At 46.8% G+C, this 20,657-nt stretch overlaps 2 protein-coding genes across 5 annotated transcripts; both read right to left on the reverse strand.

Moving 5' to 3' along the window:
* Positions 1-222: 222 nt before the first annotated feature.
* On the reverse strand, positions 223-11,354 carry LOC6728324. Of its 2 annotated transcripts, none has more exons than XM_016175193.3 (8): positions 11,007-11,354; positions 5,116-5,675; positions 3,596-3,983; positions 3,291-3,535; positions 2,403-3,209; positions 2,000-2,255; positions 1,656-1,942; positions 223-1,527 (listed from the first exon to the last, which is right to left on the reverse strand). In XM_016175193.3, exons 2-8 carry the CDS (start codon positions 5,328-5,330, stop codon positions 552-554), a joined length of 3,174 nt encoding a protein of 1,057 aa, XP_016034958.1. In that variant the 5' UTR covers positions 5,331-5,675; positions 11,007-11,354; the 3' UTR covers positions 223-551. The 2 variants fall into 2 exon arrangements, with proteins under 2 accessions (XP_016034958.1, XP_016034959.1); XM_016175194.3 differs by lacking the exon at positions 11,007-11,354 and adding an exon at positions 6,058-6,327.
* Positions 11,355-13,297: 1,943 nt separating this feature from the next.
* On the reverse strand, positions 13,298-19,593 carry LOC27208744 (xaa-Pro aminopeptidase 2). Of its 3 annotated transcripts, none has more exons than XM_016184300.3 (8): positions 19,496-19,593; positions 17,230-17,464; positions 15,927-16,000; positions 15,197-15,871; positions 15,028-15,140; positions 14,262-14,974; positions 14,131-14,199; positions 13,298-14,074 (listed from the first exon to the last, which is right to left on the reverse strand). In XM_016184300.3, the coding sequence occupies exons 2-8, from the start codon at positions 17,276-17,278 to the stop codon at positions 13,659-13,661; spliced, it is 2,109 nt and encodes a 702-aa protein (XP_016034960.1). In that variant the 5' UTR covers positions 17,279-17,464; positions 19,496-19,593; the 3' UTR covers positions 13,298-13,658. The 3 variants fall into 3 exon arrangements, with proteins under 3 accessions (XP_016034960.1, XP_039150874.1, XP_044779172.1); XM_039294940.2 differs by having other exon boundaries at positions 19,489-19,521; XM_044923237.1 differs by lacking the exon at positions 19,496-19,593 and adding an exon at positions 19,457-19,474.
* Between the last annotated feature and the right edge of the window lie 1,064 nt (positions 19,594-20,657).

A 20,657-nucleotide genomic window follows, 5' to 3' on the forward strand; every position in this document is an offset into this window, starting at 1 on the left:
ATACTTAAAAAACTACAAAAGGTGTGCTCTGATTAGTATTCACTGTACATTGCATAAGCTCAATGAGTTATATATTTTCTTGAATTTCCCAAAATCACTGTTTACTATTTTTGAGATAGGGGAGTCATTTCCGACACAAGATCCATATATACAGTATTGAATATTTCAAAATCATCCGGGACTTACGTAAACCAAAGACTGAGATTTATTTTTGAGTATATATGCTTTTATTTAAAATAGTATTATAAATATTGCACTGCTTTAAATAATTGGAACTCTTCTGTGTCCAAAAGATTGGTCATTATATTGCACCTTGATTTCTACGGATACGATCTTAGAGATAAAGTCTCACTGAATTTTCTATAGGAGGTACTTAAAGCTAATGATGATTACGTTTCCCAAGATAATTGCTCGTTTTTACGGTAGGTTTGAAAATCGTCTTGGGAAACATAAGCCGTTCGATGGAGTAGAGTATTTCCTTTAAATATAAGCTTATGAACTATGTACATCTTATCAGAACCAGCTTCTAGTGTCGGATCCCTCATCCTGGTCTATGGCAAGTAACCCAGCGAATCCTCTAGCGAGGCGCTGACCGCGCGCATCGACTGATAGCTGCCCATGCGGCTCCTGCTGGCGCTGCTGCGAATGGAGGCGGCCTTGGCCTCCATGGCCTTTAGATTCGCCAGCAGATTGTCGGCACTTCCTCCGCCCGCCAAACCCATGCCCTTGCCCAGAGGCATCGGCGGTGGGAGCCCTCCACCCAAACGATCCGTGCTGAAGGACTCGCGGGTGCGGTACGAGGACCTTCTGGAGGAGGCGTACGACCGGCAGCTACCATTGCCAATCCGAGATCCCGGACCCTTCGGTGGGCACAGGCTCTTAATGTCCGTCGTCTGGCTGAGCTTCATGTCCGCAAAGACCGCTGCCGCCTCAACGCTCTTCTTCACGCTCAATGCCTCGTGCGGCTGCACCGGTTGACCGCTTCCGCTGATGCTGAACAGCTCGTAGTCCAGGCCCAACTTCTCCGCAGACTTTCCCTTGCGTGCCCCTCCTGCTCCTGCGTTGCTTGGGCGGGATTTGCGCTGCTGCTGCGACAGGGAATCCTCGCTGATGGCTGCCGCCGCCGCGGATCGCTGGCGACGATGGGTTCGCTTGCAGTAGCACTTGCTGGCGCTCACACAGCTGTCGGAGTCACAGGATGTAGTGGTTTCCGTGTGCGAGTTGTTGGCCGAGTCGCGTTCCATCGAGCTGGCCGGCTCCTCCTCCACCATGGAGCAGTAGCACTTGTCGTCCGAGCGGCAGGAGATCAACGAGTGCCGGTTGTTGGCTGCAGTTCCAGCTGCATTGGTTGGCAGGACAGCTCCGTTCGCGGGCTTTCGCGTGGGTGAGGCCAGGGCCATGGTCCGTTCGTTCTTCTGGCGCAGCTTGTGGTTCAGGTGCTCCGTGCGCAGGCTGCAGTAGCAGCGATCGGCGGAGGCGCAGGCGCAGGACTCGGAGTCATAGCTGCACTCCGAGCAGGACACGTATCTGGAGGATATAAACAAGGAGTTAGTTGCAATCGAAAACACTGGGATTAGAGTAGGAAGTCCAGATTTTCATGAAGTCCGTTTTTAAATAGATAGAAAAATATGCAGTACCTAATGGCGGAAACGTACCCACTGCTGCTGTTTCGATTGAGTCCTTGGGTGTGCTCGTTCCGCACCACGGAGACATCGGAGCCGCTGGTGGCCGCCCTATTCCGCTGGTGCTGCTGCTGGGCGTGGCTGTGGTTGATGGGCGGTCCGATGATGATGGGCGCACTGATCCTGGGCTTGCCCTTGCTGTCCAGCGTGGACTCCTTCACCGTCGGCTTGGCCAACTTGCCGCGGCACGAGCGAAACTGGCCCAGTTGGAGCACCTTCTTCAGACTCTTTGTGCCAAAAAAACTCGTCTTTGCCTTCTTCTATAAGATGCGAGATGTATTACTTGGACCATCCAAAGTTTAGAAAAGGAGACCCACCTGTGATCCATTAACACTAGCCTTGCGTTTCTGCTTCTTTTTCTTCTGCCGCCTCATGATGTTCTTGGAGCGCTGGAAGAGCTCGTCCTGGGTCAGTGTGACCGCTAGCTTCAGCAGGAACTCCTTATAGATGGGCTTGAGGTCGTTGAAGGACATGCCGTCCGCGTCGATGATGGCGTACAGGATGTCGTCCAGCGAGTGCAGGTTCTCGTGCAGGCGAAATTCGTTAAACAGTTCGCTGAAACCAAGTGGGGAACTAGAAGCACAATTCAAGCGATGCCAATCAACCAGACCAAACCTTCTCCCCCATATTGCAAAAAGTTTGCCGCCCGTGCCCATGGGCCAGATGCAGTGGTGCAGTGCGCCAGTTGCATCTGACCACCGGACCGGTGGCAATACTCACCCTCCTCCGCCGCCGCCTCCGCCGCCGAGTTTGCCGGAATGGCGTCTCGCCGCACGCGACTTGTAGCGCGTCAGTCCTCCGGTGTTGAGAAAGCTGCCGGATCTGGGAATGGCCACACGCGTGAGGATGTCCCCGTTGGCGGGTGCCACGTCGACAGTGGCAGATAGTTCCGAACCCACCGAAGACTTCTTGCCGTGATGAGCGCCTTGATGCAGCCGGGTCACATGACCATTGCCACACACTATGCTGCCACTTCGCGATGGTCCTCCGCCGCTTCTGTGGTTACCCAAACCAGGAACGGTGGTGGGAACCGGAGGAGCCCGCTTAGACTTGTGGGATTTGCGCCTACGCTCCTCCGTCGATGTTTCCAACTCTGCTGTCTCGTTGATGACATTACTGTGTGAGCTTAGAGAGCTATTGGACACCCGCTTCTTCCGACCGGAACGGGATGGAGCACCACCGGCACTGCCCCGGAAGGAGCTGCGACGTCCAGAGGCACTGGGCACAATCTGCGACCGCGACAGGTAGTTCGAGCTGGCCAATGCCGAGCTGCTGGCGATGCTGATGCAGCTTACTCCGTTTTGCTGACGCGGTGCCCTCCGCTGGGTGCTCCGCCGGGAACTGCTGCTCACGTGGGCCATCAGACTCTGGTAGAGCGTGGCGGCGATCACGATAGCGTCCTCCGTGCTCTTGCAGATGAAACCATGGCACTCGAGCACCTTGGGCGAACTGGCCGATCGCATTACCACCGCGAAAATGGGCGCGTGCACATGGATGCTGTGCTCCACCGCCAGCTGCTCGCTGGAGCTGTAAAATTGATATATAATATAGTATTTTAAGTAATGGTCAAGAAGTAGTGCCCCAAAAGAACCTATAACGATATCTCACCTGAGTGGCTGGAACAGGGCAGTCTTGTCGATATTTTCTGGATCGGTGATCAGGGGCAAAAAGGCGGCACCACCATCGTCATCGGATATGACGAACTTCACCGCCGACCACACGGCAATGTTGTGGAAGGGCGTTATGAGGGCCTCGTTCTCCTCCGGAGCAGCCGCACCATTTGAGATGGCCAGAGCGCTGATCTTCACTCTCAGTCCGGTGGCACAGATATCCAGCGATCCGGAGTTGAGCTTCTGTTGATTGAAACCAGGATATAATTGCCGGATGGACGGATAATTTGAAGACATGCATACCTTCTTGGTCACCTCACTGAGGTACAGCTGACGCAGTGGCTCCTGCAGACCCTGCAGACTGGTCACCTTGTCCTTCAGTGGCAGTGAACCCAGGCAGGTGACATCGAAGCTGCTGGTCGCATCCTTGGCCACGTCCGTGAACAGCTGCTCAATCTGGGCCTGCACACTGTTGCTGATCCGCTGCACGTCCTTCTTGGCCGCCTCGGCCAGCACCTTGGCTGACTGCCCCTGACCCTGACCCATTCCCTGCTGGTTGTCCTGCAGGAAGCTGCTCAGGGAGCGCGGCGTGTCACCCGAGGTGCTGGCCAACTCACTGCGCCCATACATGATGATGGAGCGGGTGCGATGCGATCCACGGGGATCGTCAAGGCGGCTGCTTCGCATGGATCTGGTAAGGGAGTAAGTATTGGGTCATTTTATGAATGATTATTAAAAGCAATAGCTAAAATCGAGGATTTCATTCATTTACAACTTCCTTAAGTCCCGTACTTTGATTGTTATTATAAAACTATTTTGATAGCCAAAACCATCCCAAAACCATCCTAGGCATATAATTTTATTTTCCCAAAACTCATAAGCTAGAATGTCATCTAGATCATCGATTAGATTGAAAAGTTGATGGATTTCGCTTCTTATTTTATTGCCGTTCTCCAGTCAACACGTTTAGTGCTTGAATCGAGAAAACGGTTCCATTTTTGTGAAAGTTTGACTGATTAACGCAAAAGCAAGCCGAGATTAGCATATTCGAAGCGCCGCGGAGTTTGAGTCCGAGTGTCAGCTATCTGTGAACTTGTTGGCTGGAAGCCGAATTGGCCACATCCTGCTGACCAGGTCAGAGCCCGCGAAACATGGAATGGCCAACTTCGAAGAGAGGTTGCCGGGATAGAGGCGTCTTGGAGGCCGATGACCAAGTGCCGAACACCAAATGCAGCTTAAGGTGTTCCCAATTCGAGCCATTCCGTTTACCGCTAGCTGACATAAAATCGGAAATGCTTATTTCCATAGAACGTCTCCAAGTTTTGAATGGGAATGAAGATGGAGATGATGATGAGTGGAGCTGGGGCAGGGGGAGCTCTTGGTTTTCTTTCTCAATCAATTTAGTAGTTCGTCCGCCGGCGAATGTGTGTCGCCTATGAATATTTGTTTATTCAAAGAGCAAGTGTCGCTCTATCTTTGGATGGCCCCACTTCGGATTTGGGAATCTGCTCCATCGGACAATATAGTTTTTAATTTTGGAACTAACTGTAGTTTTATGTTGCTTATGGAAATGCCAAACGGTAAACGAAATATCTCTTGAAACTAGTTTTTGTATCTGTATCTCTGCATCTGGTGAGTCGCGTTTTCGAGAACGAAAGTGTTGGGTGGTCAGCTGGGGAAATGAGAGGTTAATTGATTTGTTTTGCTTGGAGATGGAGAGCGAGGCTAATGGCCCACCAAAACACACCTCCCCAGGCAATTTGCTACCAATTACCAAATTTCACCCCGAAACTATGACCGAAATCGTCATATCCGTAACTCACCTGGAATCGTCAAACATGAGATCGATCTTCAGTTTGTAGATCGAGTTGCGGCTGACACTCGAATTATTTTCGAGCTGGTCGCCGTCCAGGAGCCGAAAGCCGGAGGAGTTGCTATTGCTGTTGCTGCCGGCGGCGGGGGGCTTTCCACGCGTCCGGACCGAGTTCATTTTGGGCACAGCCACCGCGGTTTGGGAGTCCACCTTGCAGGTGACCATCCTCCTCCTCCTTGCTGGTGGGCAGGACGTGCTAAACACTCGCGGAATGCCGCAGCTCCGGATGCAAATTTTCACTGTTTCACTGACTGGTTATTATTGGTTTTTAACTTGATCTCTTTGTTTGGTTTATTTGGGCGGCGGCGGAGCTAGCAATTTGTGAGCAATTAGCGGTGAATGCAATCCGTTTAGGCGCAATGAACGTTAATTCCCAACATGTTAGCGAATCGCACTGGGTATGAGGTATTAGGCACACTGTAGGATGCCCGGCGAAGGTGTTGCATTTGCATGGCGTGCTCCACTGGGGCCATCATTCAATCATCGCACTGGAGCCGGCTCATTAATTAGCTGCAAGCAAAACCAAAAACCGACAGACTTTAGCATTATTAGATTAAGACACAGGCCCCCAAAACCGTTTGGCCATATAATCCACGAGTAGGAAAAGGTATTGCAAAATCGTTTTTAATAATATATTTATGATCCGAGTTTTGAGGTTTTCCAGTTTTACGTTTTTAGTTTTTACACCGTTTCGGCTGATAAATTGCCCAATGAAATGCGATTGTTGTATCGGAAAAATGCTGGTTGCTATTTGCAGCCACGCACTACGGACTGGGATTCGAGCTGCATCTATGAGATACTTTCACTGCAGAAATATTCGCGGTAATTAGCAAATGCCACACAGTCACACACACACACACACTCGAATGAGCCAATTCGAAATGCCATTTACTTGTGCCTTATTGAACTTCAACTCCAATGCACCACATCGTCACTCGTAAAAAACGCGGCCCAATCCGTTCAAATACTGGTCTAGCTTTTGGTAATCCGCATCAGCAATCCAGGTGCTGTAACTGGGCTCCGAAGCCGGGCTAAATCCGTCCGAGTTCGTTGAATGCCACACGGCGACTAAAACGGGCTCAAAACGTCGAAGTTGTTGGCCATAAGCTAAAAGCAAAAGAGCCAGTGGCAGAGAAAGAAAAGAAAGAGCGGCCCATAATAACAACAATATCATCTCTGGCGCAAGTGGGCAGTAGGAGCACAATGAGAATGCCTTTGTGTATCGCGGAATATGGAATAAACATATGATGGCCAAATAAATGGCCAAACTGTTTTTCTTTTGGCCAAAATGACGGGAGACAGACAGAGAGAGAGAGGGGACAAATGCCACAATCACTTGCCCAATATTGGAGCATTATGTGTGCGGCTCAGCATTTGCATACCACCGATGTGAATGTCGCAAAGTCAATTTTGGGCAATGCACCATTGAGGGCTTAAACTGACATTGGCAATTGGCAGTCATCTCCCACAAAATGGCCCAAACCGCGGGCAAATTGCAATTAAACCCCGTGGTGTCGCGACTTCGAGTGGGTCTTCCAAACGCCGGTGGCCCGGTGGGTTTTGCCATTTGCGCAAGCGCAGAAGCTGTGACGGATTAGGGGATTCCGGGGCCAGATGGAGCGCATGGATAGCTGGCTAGTTGGATGCGGCCAGGGGAAGGGTGAGCGGCGGGCTGCAGCAGTGAAGGCATTTTCGAAATCAATGACCGTGGTCAAGTCTTACGATAATTGGAGCTGCCCGCGGCCTCTTTCGCTCCATCGTAAAATGCATTTAATTTTTCACTCTGTGCCGAGCTGAAATCGCCTGGGCGCAGTTGGAAATTGAGAATGGCTTGGCCAAGAATGTGAATACTCGCCGAGCAGAAGAATAATTTCGGTTAATAAGCGTAATAATTCATATGCATGCAAACAGGCATTACAGGCTTGATTTTAGATTTGCATTTTAAACTGCAAGTTAGAATAAACAAAAGAGCTGCTATGCTTCGCAGATAGTGTCATTAAAATGCATGCATGCATGATGGATTTTATGATCTTTGGCCATCGAAATGAAATCAACACATTACCACCGCTCTTCATTCAAGATGATTTCAATTAAAAGTCCGTTTCCATTTCACTAATAAAACACTTTTGAGCCAGCCGCCGTAAAAATCTATCTCTGCGTTTGCATCAAACTTTCCATTTTCCATACGAGATTTTAATTTTGATGGCCTTTGATCGGCTGCGTTGTTTGTTTCTCGAGTGTTGACAACGTTTTCGGTTTATTCATGAGCTAACAGTAACAAGTAATTAAATGTGGTCCATTTGAGACAAAACGAACAAAATGCAAAGCGATTTAATTTGGCCCTTTGTTGTTCAGAGACTGGCCAGAAAGCCTTGGGTTTTATGGGTTTTCTGGACCCTGAAGGGCCAAAGGGCCAACTTCAACTTGTGCCTGGTTTCGTTTTCAACGGATGTCACATGAAAAAGGCAGTTAAGTAAGATACAAAAATTAAACTTTGTTTTCAATTCAAAGAACCTGAACACGAACCTGCCCCTTTTCATTTTCGCTTTCAACGGTTTCTGTCCACTTAAATAAATAAATGGTAGAATTTTCCGTTGTGCGTCGCCAGCTTTTACTTTTAAGAGAGAATTTTCATTTGACAGCTAAAGCCGTTAACTGCACGCATTCGACGGGGTGGCGGAGGTGGAGGGGGTGGTGTTGATGGGTGATGTGATTTATTTAACAAATAACATCATACTACCGTGATCATCACTTTCTCTATTCAATTTACCAGGCTGTGTTTTAGCCGTAGTTATTCGTAGTTTCGGTGTCTGTTTTAAGGTTTCTTGAGTTTCTTGCAGCTATTTCAGAAATTAGTCGTATATTTTTTTCTGCTCAGCGCCAGCCCGACGAAGCTTGAAGATACAGATAGTGTGGATACAACCGGAGGGTTGTGCTGGAATTGGTTGGAAGTTGCAGGTTGGGAGTTGGGTGCTCCGAGAGATACGCTTGATTCCTTCGCGCTCGTCTTGTGCCCAGCATTGCGTATCTGACATGCGCAGGCAGTGAGAGAAAATGCGAGCAGACTAACTAACTAATCCATTAGATTGGCCATTAAGTCTGAGCACGAGCAGCAGTTGGTTGGCCTGGTGGAGAACTCTTTCCGCAGTGTACTTGGTGGACAGGTTCTGCAAATTATTCAAATCATTTGCACAAAAACATTGCGCAATTAAAGTCTCATGACTTTCCCTTAGACTTAAGGCCCAGACATAATCGCTCCGCGAGACTTTCTTTGTAGAATCGTGGCCCCGACTGAGATACATTTCTTCCCCACTCCGAGCTCCAAGCTCCAAGCTGCCAGCTCCATGAGGCTCCATTCATTCATTAGCCAGCCGGCTGGCAGTTGCGTCACGATGCCGCGTCCGCCGAAATGAGTCTTGAAAAGTACACGACAATTGTCACATTGTGCTACTCATTACGCCATTTCCCGCCCCTTTCTACGCCCGTCCGACCCGCTCACACTCATCCGTGCAACAATAGCGATTCACTTTTCACGAGCCGGAGCGGTTTGATTTCGATTTTGATGCCAGCGGGTGGTGGTTAAAAAGAAATTAATTTCGCGCGTTTTAAAGCCCCTTTGTCAAATTGGCAGTAGCACTCGGACACTTTGCTTTACGATCTGGCTACGTGACTTGACCAAGATCACGACCACTGACCCCAAGTAGTGTGGATTTCACATCCTAAGCTGCTCATTAAGATGTTAAACACTCGGTTTATATAATTGGCCATCATCAGTGGATTTCCTTGTTTACATTGTCACTAGTTTTGCGTAGATACATGGCTTTCTTCATTGGCACTTAGGAAAGTGATAAGTCGACATGTGTACATTATGAATATTAAATCAAAGGAATTCAGCTACTCTTACATTTTCAAAGAAGGTCGACTGTGATTGTGCAAAAACGGTTTGCATATGCATCTGTATTATAAACTCCTTTTGAATTAAGGCTAATATCTTTCGGACCGGTCGTTATGGACACTTTACCGCACAATGCCCTATCCGCGAGGAGATGGTTAGGTGCATTACGCCGTAGATAATGAAATCCGACAAAGAAATTGCCCAAAAGAGCGTGACGCGTGGCGCTGCTCATGAACTCTGGGCCATAAATTGCCATAAGCATTTGCATTTGCATACCGCATGGCCAGTATTCACGGCCCAAAGCCCCTGGACTTGGACCTTTAGCGGTAAGTGGTCACGAAAATTCTAATGGAAATGTTTTTTGTTCGCCTTAATTGGACAACTCAACGTGTTTTCATCTTCTCCCACCAGTGCGAGAACGAGAATCGGGTGCTAAATGGCACTCACTCATCTTTGGTCAGCTGAGTTCAAATGGCGCGTGCTTTGTGGGTCAGCTTTCCGCCCATGATCATGTTAACGCCTCCGCCTCCAACGGGCGCCCGGAATGGACATTAAGTACCCGCATTGACACCATCTGATTGCCGGCTAACTGTGCTCTTTGTGGCCCAGTGCCGTTCCTCTGCGAGATTAGATCGTAATTCTTGGCTTTGGCCAGATAATTGCTTTCTTGTCATTTAACGCGTTCGCAGGGAAAGTTTGCACTTCTTGGTAGTACGAGAAAATAGATTTTCTTTATTGCTATTCATAATTACGGGGTGCGATACCACTGACCATTAAGGTCGCTGCCTAAATTAAGGGCCACTAGTTTCTGCCTGTGGATTAATGTAATTGTTTCTATTTTTGGATACACCAACTGTCTGGACGCCCCATCGTGTCAATAATTGCTAGTACTCAAACACTGAGAAAAAATTCTTCGATTTGATATATCAATTACAGGTTGCCTCATACCCCAAACACTTTAAATTTTACATTATTAAATATTTAAAATGTTCCAAAGGCATAAATTTATAATGTTGTTAGAACGAGTTTACTTGTTTTTCTCAGGGCTCCCCCTTTCAGTAAAATATATACTAATTGTCCCACAGATATTTACACCATGATGGATTGCCTACTGTTAGAAGACCGCCAATTGAATCGATGTACAATCTTGTACTGCATTAGAATGGTTCATTAGCACATTCTAGCGTCCCGATCAAGAGATTGTTCGATAGCGGTAAACTGGTGATTGGAAATGGCTCAACGCACGATTATAGCCACATCCATCGCATCCAACAGACGTGTCTGTGAGTCGGAGATCCAGTCGAGGAGTTATGGCTGTGACCCACCTTCAGAAGTGGAAACGAGTCGGATCGCAGCTGAAATAAACTGCGCATCGATGCTCCAGTTTCTGAACCGCGGACCTGTCACGCAGCCCCAGCGTCGAGGAGAAAATCTGAAAATAATTGCTAGAAAAGCCGAGAGATCCCTCCTAGAAAGAAGCGCGCGCGGATAACAATTGCGGCCAGCGGACAAGTAGGTAGGAAACCTGAACGAGTTTAGCAGGAAAAATGGCTTGTCGATCTTGATTCGAATGTCGTCGCCATGCCATGGAAGCCCAAGAAGCTACCAATGCTACTCACAGCTGCAGTGGTCGTAAATCCCGCTAATCGAATAAGCGTTTGCCGCTTCGCTAACAAGGCTTATATGGATTGGTTGTCAACGCACACACCTCAAGATCTTGTCCAGTTTTTATGCGCCATTCTTGGCCAGGAGAATGTCGTTGCCTTAGTTTGTTCTTCGGGTAATTAGGATCAAATCAGAAATTTAATTGGCAAGAATAGCAATAATTGCAATGTCAGCTAGAGGAAGGCACTCAAAAAACGCAAAGATGGAAAGGTGGCTAGCACAAAATGAGTTGACTACATGACGTATGAGTAATATAGGAATATTTTAGACTTATTCCTTACCTTCATTGGCTTTTCCTTAACACATAATCACTTTTCACTTGGCGGATCTTAAATTACTAAATGTCGCTCTTGATTTAACCGAGCAATAGGAGAGGCACAACTTTCTTCGCCAGACCCGCAATCAAAGTACAAATTCTGCTTATTTTCCCAATGACTCGGTCACGTTCCTATTCTTCAGTAGGCGACAACACTTTCGTTCGCTCGTAATTTGCATTTTCCAGCCGAGAAAATGGTGTGGAAAACTCAGCAGCCGAGGCAGCGACCGGAGTGCGCGAAGTCAATAACGAGACTAACAGCGGCTGGCCAATTTGATGGCTCCCAAAGCCGAGCTCGAGATGCACAGGCCGCGAAAGAGACAGCAACAGGGGCAGAGAAAGAGACGGGCATGGTGGAGTAGCCGGTGCAGTGGCCAGTTTTGTTTTGGCCTCTGCGCATGCGTGCAGTTGGCCAAACAAAAGTGCTGACATCTGACGACTGACGGCAGCAGTGGATTAGCCAAAAGTTTGGCCAGCTGTCGGAACCTGCGGCGTCTGGTGATCCCAAGTACGACACTAATGATGCCAATTTGCCACGTTTAAGTCAGCAGAAGTCAACAGAAGTTTGTTAACTAAATAACTCTTCCCTTTCGCTAAGATGCATAGGCTTTAGAAGAATGTTTACATAAACGATTTCTCCTAGCAGGAAATGGTAAAAAGACTTAAGCCCACTTATTATTAACCACTAGAAATAGTTAATAATTTAAGTACAGTGTTTTGATTGGATAGTTATTCATTAAATAATGTTCTTCTCTTCGATTTAATCTACAAAAAATTATAGGATGGTCGATCTTCAACCTAGTTTAGTCAAATTCCTACATGACTCACCTTATATTACCATTACTCAAATCGACTTATTTCTTACCTAGTTACTGTTAACTATTTTTTATTTGCATGACACCCATGCCACTCACATGCAACATATCCTCGCTTTTTTGGAGCAGGTCAGGTCGCATTTGCTCCGCCCGTCCACCTTGACTCGATCTGGAGGCCCAGTTTCCAGTGCCGAAAAGTGGAAAAACCTGCGTGGACAGTGGCCCAAATTGCCGCGTGCCCATTCGCAAGGCAAATCTCTGACTTTGGCCAATATTCGAGTGCACCGTTAGACAGACGATGGCGTTGCGGTCGAGGCTGCAGCTCCAAGCCACCCGGGCCAAATTAATTCATGTTTTGGCCAGGCCGTCGATAACTTTGGCCGCGCATATTCATGCCATCCAGCTGGGATGGCTGGCTAGCTCCATGGCATCATCTGAAAGGAAACTGGTTATTTGGCTCGGGCCAAAAAAATGGGTCAATCTCTTAGTAAGAACAAGTGTCAGGTTCTGTAGCAATCCACAAAAGATGAAGTTTTCCAGCGGGCGACGCATCTCAACTCCTTTGTGCCCAGAGAAACTGGGCCAGGCGATCTGTTCTAGTTCGATTCTGGGGGATTTAGCTGAAAAGCTGAAATGTGCCACAGATAGATGAGCTCATGGAGCACCATTTACCGTAAACGGACTGGCTCCTGGCGTGCCATAACCCATTTGAGATCGGACTTTGTCAATCCCAAGTCGCCTGTCTGCTGCTGCCAGGTGCTGAACTGGATTTGACAGCCATTGGGACCACTTTAAAAGCAATTCAAGAGGAGATTACCCTCGTTGAATAACAACTAACTTATAGAAATCGTCTCATTACGAACACAAGTAGGTTTGGTAATCTCTGATGTGCTAATCCGATCCACTGGCAGATGCTGCCACACAACCATATTATATCAGCTTACTATTAATTTTGACTTGTTCTATTGGGGTTATTGACTTGATCATGCGATAAAGTGCTGAAGTTTTGGAATGTATCGCTATTTGAGGAGAATCAAAGAGATGACGTGAATCATTAATATTTGGGTCAAAACTGAAAATTCTTCTAACAGGCACAATTTCATTGTATGTATGGCTTGAAATTACAATCTATCAAAACAAAAATTTGGCTAAAAGTTAAAACTTATTAAGGCGAAACCCCAAAGAAAGTTTAATAAAAAATTTGTTAAAAATACTTAAATGACAGCACTGCGAACCATCACACATCTTAATAAAGCTGTAAAGTATGCAACAAGAACTTTAACAGTTCCAAAAAGACTTTGTGTAAAATGCTAGTTAACATGTAGAATGCATGTAAAATTAACTTAATTATATTAAATCATATGCATACGTAGCTTCCAAAATAAATAAACATGCTTTGAGAACCAAATGCTTTAAGTGAAAACTGAAACCCATTAAAGCGTATTTTCCAAATTATATTTAGAAAAATATACAATGTTATTTCTTAACTATAAAGACAATGCTCGTATTAATGTAAACAGGTTTAACATATTTTTGGTCGATTACGAATAAGGATATTATACATTTCATATTACGTATTTGGTTTAAGTAAATACCTATTCCTAAAAGGGGGAATTCGGTGGCAGGGTGCGACTTTATACGATCAAAACTGGATGCTTAGGGCCAAATGACGTTACTAAAATACTAACAGTTGCAGTTATTGATTGGTTCGTTTTCTTGTTAGTCCCAGATTCTCTCTTAAAATTTGCATAGCTAACTAAATCTACATAATTACAGACAGTGTACACTTAAAGCTCTGGTCATTAGGATCGCGAGGGTATAATCGCAGAAAGGATGACCATGAGTCCCAGTAGTATCAGGGGACTCGCGGAGTGACCACAGCTTCCTGCGCCGGTCGCAGAGCGGTACTCATCCTCCGGCAGATACTCCCTAATATGACGCGTTTGGTTCATCATCCAGTAGAAGGCCCGCATGTTGCCCAGTCGCTTCAGTTCGTCCCCAATATCGTTCCGGATCTTGGCATTGTACTCATTCAGTAGACGCTTCTCCGCGGCACTCAGGAGCGTACTGTCGATCAGTTTGGGCTCATACGGCACCATGGTAACGTCCCGGAATGCAAGGAAGCGTGCTCCACTGGGATGCGTGTGGCCAGTGTCCACCACCTCGAGCACGTTCTTCAGACGAACGCCGAAGTCATCGCGTTTGTAGTAGCCGGATTCTACAGGACAAAGCTGGTTAGGCTGAGTGGCTTGGTTATATACCAGAACAACTTACCGCTTGAGAAGAAGTAGCCCTGCTTGAAGTGGAAACTGCTGTTTTTACCATAGGAAACTGATATGGGAGCTGTGGTGAAAGATTAGTATCTTTTAATAGAAATCATATAGTAACAGGTAACATATACTCACGTTCTTCCACAGACCCAAAGGATCCAATGCCATGACCTGTTGCCTGCGGGAAGTCCGTCATGTCCTTCCAAACCATGCTGCGCACCAGGGCGTCCACCTCGGAAGGCTTCAGATCGGACGGGAACTTCAGTTGTGCCAGATGCAGAATCCCAGCCAGAACATTTGTGTATGCCTTTTTCATCTCGTGCGTGGGCTCACCAAAAATGAAGGTGCGCGACACGTCCGTGGTGCCCTCCAGATACTGACCCCCCGACTCGATGACCAGCAGACTCTGGTCGGAGACCTCGATGTTGGTCACATTGCTGGAGATGTAGTAGGGCAGAGCGGAGTGTTCTCCATAGGCCACCACCGTTCGCAGGGACAGGCCCTTAGCGTGCTTCTGCGACAGACGCCACAGCTCCACTTCGTACTTGATCTTCTCCTCGGTCCACTGCTCGGTGTGGAACCTAGTCTCCATGTTGCTCATGGCCTCACAAATGGCGGCGCCATCCCGGATGTGTGCCCTTCTCATTCCGGCCTGTTCATCGGAGTTTTTCTGTGCCCGCATAAAGATTATGGGTGAGATCTCCCAGACGACAATTTTGCCTGGCATGGAGGTGTATATCGCCTCCGACGCTCCAAGATCCTGTACGCAAGGAGCGGGCACAAGGACGCGCTTCCAGATCTGAGCATATGTACGAATGTCACTCCAGATCTGATTGTATTCCTTAATTCTGAAACGATTTAAATTAGCAAATCTACGATATAACCTATATATACTGCTTACTTCACGCAATCTTCATTGAAACAGTCTGTGCGCAGATGAAGGTCAATGCCCAGACTAATCTTGGAGTGGTCCACATAGAAGAATATATCATCCTGACTGATTACGGCGTACGACTGATGGTGAAATGGAGGTTACTTATAGAGGTTTTGTTAAAATAACTGGAACCCACCTTAATCACTGGAGTATACGGAATGTCTGTGCCCCGAATGTTCAGCAAATAGGCAATCTCGGTGAGCGAGGTGACCACCATGGCATCGCAGCCCAGATGCGCCAGTCGCCTTCTCAACTCCTTGACCTTGTCCTGCCAACTCTCGCCGGCGAAGTGCTTCTCGTGCACCTTTATCACCTGGTTCTTGGGCACCTCCGGTCGCTCATCGCCCCAAATGTGATCCACCAGATTGGTATTGATTCTGACCAGCTTAAGGAACTTGTCCTCCAGCTCTCGCTCCCACTGAACCCAGAGGGCGTGTGGCACCAGATGGGGATCGGCACCCACTCGCTTGTCGATGTGGACATGGCTACCCAACCAGTCGGCCACTGAGACATTCCCGCTGGTCAGATAGATCTCCCAGTCGCACTCCAGCTCTCCATCGGCCTGCTGGGCATATCTGTTCTCCACCCAAATGGCTGCTCCGTGACTGGTCACGGCAGCAAAGGCACGCACTCCAGAGAAGCCGGACAGATATCGCAATCTCTGATCTCGCGCTGCCACCTCCTGGTTGAGATGTTCATCCGTGGAGGGCAGTATGTAGCCATAGATTTCTGGTCCCTGCAGCGTAGCCCTAATCTGCATTTGTTCGCGCATCGCCATCAGGCGATTGTGATAAGCACTCATGGGCTGGATCTGAAAAAAACCAGTAAAAAAAAGAGATTCATATGCCCAAAAAGCCACAACTCACATGTTTGCCCTTGCGGTACTGGCAAATCTCGCGATGATAGCCAGTCGGCTTTTCCGCAGCCACAAAGCCCACGACTGCAAACAATCCAAGAAGGCCATAATAAATGAAAGGAAATATTTGCAAGTCGTAAAAGATGTTGATAAATAAAATTTAAATTGTTGTCATTAGTATCCAAATTCGTTATTCTTATTTATTAATGGCCAAACTAGCGATACCAAAATAGCATCAAGTGCGTCACGGTGCCGGGACAAATTTCCCACGCTCGTTAAACGGCCATGCGACGCGATTTTTACTATATAGTGTGGTATATGTATATATATTCGCCCAAGTGAGACACAGCAGCATCTCGGTAGTGACAGGCGGAATATTCGCTTGAATTTCACTTTCAGTAGACCACCTGCCAAGAGCCTCCCAAGTTGAGTCAACGCTGCGTATGCGTAATGGAAGCTCTGCTCGACTTGGTGTGGGTTTCCAATCCAACACCAAAAGGCAAAGAAGTGATTGGGATGTCAAAGCAGGGAGACAGCCAGGCCAGCTGACAAGTGAATGAACGAGTGTCGGCATTTTGAGCAGCTTTTCAAGCACGATTTGTCAAAGTTTTGTGAATATAATTTGAAAAAATACGAATGCGAGTATTTGCCATACGGACCAAGGCGAAAAGCATATATGTTCAATTGATTTATTAAGACACAACCGGGGAAAATGCGAGACAAATATGTAGTGATAAAGGGTATAAAGATTTTGGAATGATTGTTTCCATTACCATAAAAATTTGTTTGATTCAAATTTAAATTAAGAGACCTTGAAATATTTACAATTAACATCTATTTTTATTTGTAATAAAATTAGTTCAGAGCATTCCATCTTCGTCATGACTAAATCAGATATATATATCTTTCTTGTTTATCTTTCATCGTTTGTTTAAGTGGAAATATTTGGGAATTAATTTTCTTGTTAATAGCCGCATACTCATCTACTCCTGCCTAGTTTATGTGATCAAAAAGAAATATACGAATGACGGGCAAACATCCAGTTGACACAGCTGATTTGGCATTTGTATAAATAAACATTATGCCATTTGGCGATCGCATATTTTCGTGACGCACTGTAGCCAACAAGTCGCGGTATTCTAATCGAAGGCTAAAATGGCCGGGGAGGTAAAAGGAATTCAAGTTCCTGGGGCCATGTGCGAAACGCCATTCGTTTACACAACCGGCCAAAAATACCGTAAATCGATCAAAAGTCCATAAAATCAGCATCGGTCCGCCGTAAAAATAACATGGTAATAGGTGGTCGTACTCACCCAGCAAGATGCTCAGCGCCAAGCGCCAAATCCATTTGGCTGTCGTCATTGTTTTTATTTGCACTTAAAATTTCCCGCGATGTACTAGCCGGCAGTCCGCAGTCCGTAGTTTGTAGTCCGTATTCCGTGGATCTTGGCCCAAAAGTGCGGGAATTGTTTGTGTTTGCTCGAATCGGCTCTTCCTGCCTTCGGCACTTTGGCGAATTGTTGCTTTTTCGCGGATTCTTGTTCTTTTCTTTTATGGAGTAAACAAATCAAATGGTTGCAATTAATGATCTGAGCTAGAGGCGAGATCGGCGCAATGCCCATGGATCTAGGATGGCGGGGGATGGGGATGGCTCTTCTAATGGCCATTTGTCTGAACGATGCACTTTTCCGGTTAATGACCGGAACGTGGCACATGTTGCACCTAGCTGTCTGTCCAATGCGGAGTGGCACATACATGTGGCAGTCCAAAGTTAAAAGGGTGTTGGCCTCGCCCGGCGCTTTCTTCTAATTGATATGCCGTGCGCCGTTCGACCAACTTCTAGTCCCTGGTGTAATAACTCATCTGCTGGCGACATTTGTATAAATAGCCATGATATCAGCCCGCTTAGGAATTTATAACTTCCGCCATTCGCGGGCTGCTTTTGAATTGGATTTTCCTTTTTGGAACACACCAATTTGGCAACTATTCTGTTTGGGGCTTCTGTTCTGAAGCTTAACAAAATATTCATTTAATTGCCGCCTTAATTAGCCATGCGTAAAGCCAAACGAATCAGTCCAATCATGCTGCAAATGAGCAACCAAAGCCAAAGAGCGTGGGTGGCTGTGGAAGTGGATGGGATTCCAAGTTCCGAACTGTAACTGTAACTAACCCTTTAGAGTACCTATAAAAGGGCAGCAACTTTAAACTGGTTGTCGAACGCACAGATGGCAGTCAAAAGCGATTGAAAGTGATTGGGAAACATTTGAAGGCATCTGCATCGCGTGCCAAGCTGTCAATAAAACACGCAGTTCTCCATTATTTTGCCATTTGTGTGCCAAAGCAATTTTCATTAACATATTTCGAAGTGACCAAGAAAAGGTTTACATTTCGCTGTCGTCTCAATTGAGCGATTGAAAAACAATTTTGCCGCCTGGGCGTTACTCGACTATTAGAGGTAATTTGTTGCTGCTACCATTGTTCGCATTGCCATTTTATTGTCTCGGCACTGGCGACAGATATGGCGAATCAAACGCCCCACATCCCATTCCCATTTCCAATCACACACATAAATACAAGTAGTACAACCACATTGTACAATCCAGCCACCGCAATGAATATGGCTTGCGAAAGGCCATTGAAAGGCATCGGAAATAGTGACATTAAATAAAAGTTAAGCAAATTCGCCAAGTTGTGGGCGCTCGTCATCGACATGTATGTACATATGTTCGTGAAAGTGGCAAGTGTCCCTGTAATCCGCCTCCGGCTGGCAATTATACGCTTGACTTTGGCACCAAAACGAGATGATGCTCTAGTTATCGCAGTGCTTGATATTTGTATTTGCATGTGCACTTGCTGCCAAGTCTCAAGATGACAGAGTGGATTTGGGCCCATAATGTGCATCCAGTGCCAACTGGCCGCCTGCCCTTAGATCTTGGTTATATCACAGCACATCCAGTGGAAGAAATCACCCGCAAATTTGGGCGGAATGCAACACCTGCCGACGAGCTATATTCGGCCTTTTGTTTACATTTCTAATTGGGGAACATTTGTGAATTGGGAGCGAGGTGGTCTCATTTGTTTTTCTTCAAATGCACCGCATTTCATTTCGATTTCAATGCTTTGGCGGTCACGGCAAGATGCCGCTGACTCACACAGAGAACATAGTTGCCAAAAAAAAAAAAGAAATAACCAAAAAATACAAGAATCCCCGCCAGCATATACACGATCTGCCAGATTATTTTGTTTTCTATAAGTAGGGAGGTGATTTCAAAAATTGAATTGAATTCTGCGCCAATGCGCACCTTGGGCGTCACGAAGCGCCAGAAACAAATTCGAAATATATTTCACGGCACTTGCAATAGAGACTGCACATTAATAACGGTTGGCCCACTGCGCGTATGGGTGACGTGCTGACAACGTTGCGTATACGCAGCGTATATCACCGCGTTTGCACCGCCGTTCGAAATAGCCGAGGAATTTCAGAATTCAGAATCATCTACCTTTGGCGGTTTTCAAAGGCGCACACACACACACACACACACTACTTCCGTTTTTCCTCGATTTTTTCTTACTACCAACCGAAGGAGGAGCAAATCCAAGCGAACCGCACGCGTGTAAAGCAACAAGCAAACTGAAAAAACTTTTTGATGTTGCTATTTTGTTTTTTTCGAAATGTGTGGCAGATGAAAAAGCGCTGGCACACACCCACAGAGCGAGTGAGAGAGAGCGAGAGTAAGGGAGAGGGACAGCGAGAGTAAGAGTGAGAGGGAATGAGACAGACTAGACTAGCTAGCATGCAGGCATAGACGATTTAATCGGGAAAATAAGTGCTTGGGGTGCAGGAGGAAAAGCGGCGGAAAATGCGGCGGGAAAAGCGGAACAGCTGAGCGAAAGGCGCACGAGCGGGAGCTTTGGCGTTAGACGCTCGCCAGACAAAAGTGCGGAAGAAAATGGGAAAAGTCTCCTCTTCTCGCCTGCAGCACAGTGGACGTGGTTGCTCGTCCGTGGATGGTTTGGCAACCCAATCCCGGGGCCATTACAATGCACTTGTGGCGACTTTGAGCGGCTTGCATTTCACTTTAGTCCGCCAAGTCGAGCAGACAATGACGTCGTTGAGTCGCTGGATTTCCAAGTGAGCCAATCCAGGGCGTTCGACTTAAGCAATTGTCTCTTCGATTCGATGGAATCGAAAAAATGAGGCTGTCAATTGGTGTTTTATCGCTTTTAAATTGATTCTTTGGCGAGCGACCGAAATCGAAATCGAAGACCACTGTGCGGGCGCTTGCATAATCCGGCGTAAACAAATACATATCCGAATTGACGAGCTCTTAATCTCAAAATCGTTTTGTTTATTTCATTCGGTCACGAAGCGAGCGCCTTTTCATTTCGCTCATTAAGCTCATTTACACAGCGACAGCCACTCGATTTTCCGATGAAAAGCGGAGCGGTATTTGAAATGATGGGAGTGCCGACCGAAGACGGGTGGGAGTTCAGCATGCTCTTGTTTATTATGTTGCTAGCGCGGAGTATGTAATCTTGCCGCTCTCTGATCGCCCATGCTCTCCATTTGTTATTAACTAATTAAAAATCGACTTTGAAGAGCGCCGCCCGCAATGCTCCAAGTGGCAAATAAGCTTTTGATCAATACGCCTGACAAGCAATTAGGCGTGCGGGTGCCATTTCTTCTGACTTCTATGTAGTTTAGCCGTAAATCATTTCTGGTTGACCTTTAGTCTAATCT

Source organism: Drosophila simulans, chromosome 3R, assembly GCF_016746395.2.
Source record: "Drosophila simulans strain w501 chromosome 3R, Prin_Dsim_3.1, whole genome shotgun sequence".
Taxonomy (NCBI): domain Eukaryota; kingdom Metazoa; phylum Arthropoda; class Insecta; order Diptera; family Drosophilidae; genus Drosophila; species Drosophila simulans.

What these genes read in the sequence shown, in the direction of transcription:
- LOC6728324 (XM_016175193.3), bottom strand. Translation starts at nt 5,330, where the DNA reads ATGGTCACCTGCAAGGTGGACTCCCAAACCGCGGTGGCTGTGCCCAAA. An exon ending in TCAGTGAGGTGACCAAGAAG is followed by an intron (nt 3,536 to 3,595) that starts GTATGCATGTCT and finishes TTCAATCAACAG; the next exon opens with AAGCTCAACTCCGGATCGCT. An exon ending in CTAGTGTTAATGGATCACAG is followed by an intron (nt 1,943 to 1,999) that starts GTGGGTCTCCTT and finishes CGCATCTTATAG; the next exon opens with AAGAAGGCAAAGACGAGTTT.
- LOC27208744 (XM_016184300.3), bottom strand. Translation starts at nt 17,278, where the DNA reads ATGACGACAGCCAAATGGATTTGGCGCTTGGCGCTGAGCATCTTGCTG. An exon ending in AGTACCGCAAGGGCAAACAT is followed by an intron (nt 15,872 to 15,926) that starts GTGAGTTGTGGC and finishes GGTTTTTTTCAG; the next exon opens with ATCCAGCCCATGAGTGCTTA. An exon ending in CTTTGGGTCTGTGGAAGAAC is followed by an intron (nt 14,200 to 14,261) that starts GTGAGTATATGT and finishes CTTTCACCACAG; the next exon opens with CTCCCATATCAGTTTCCTAT.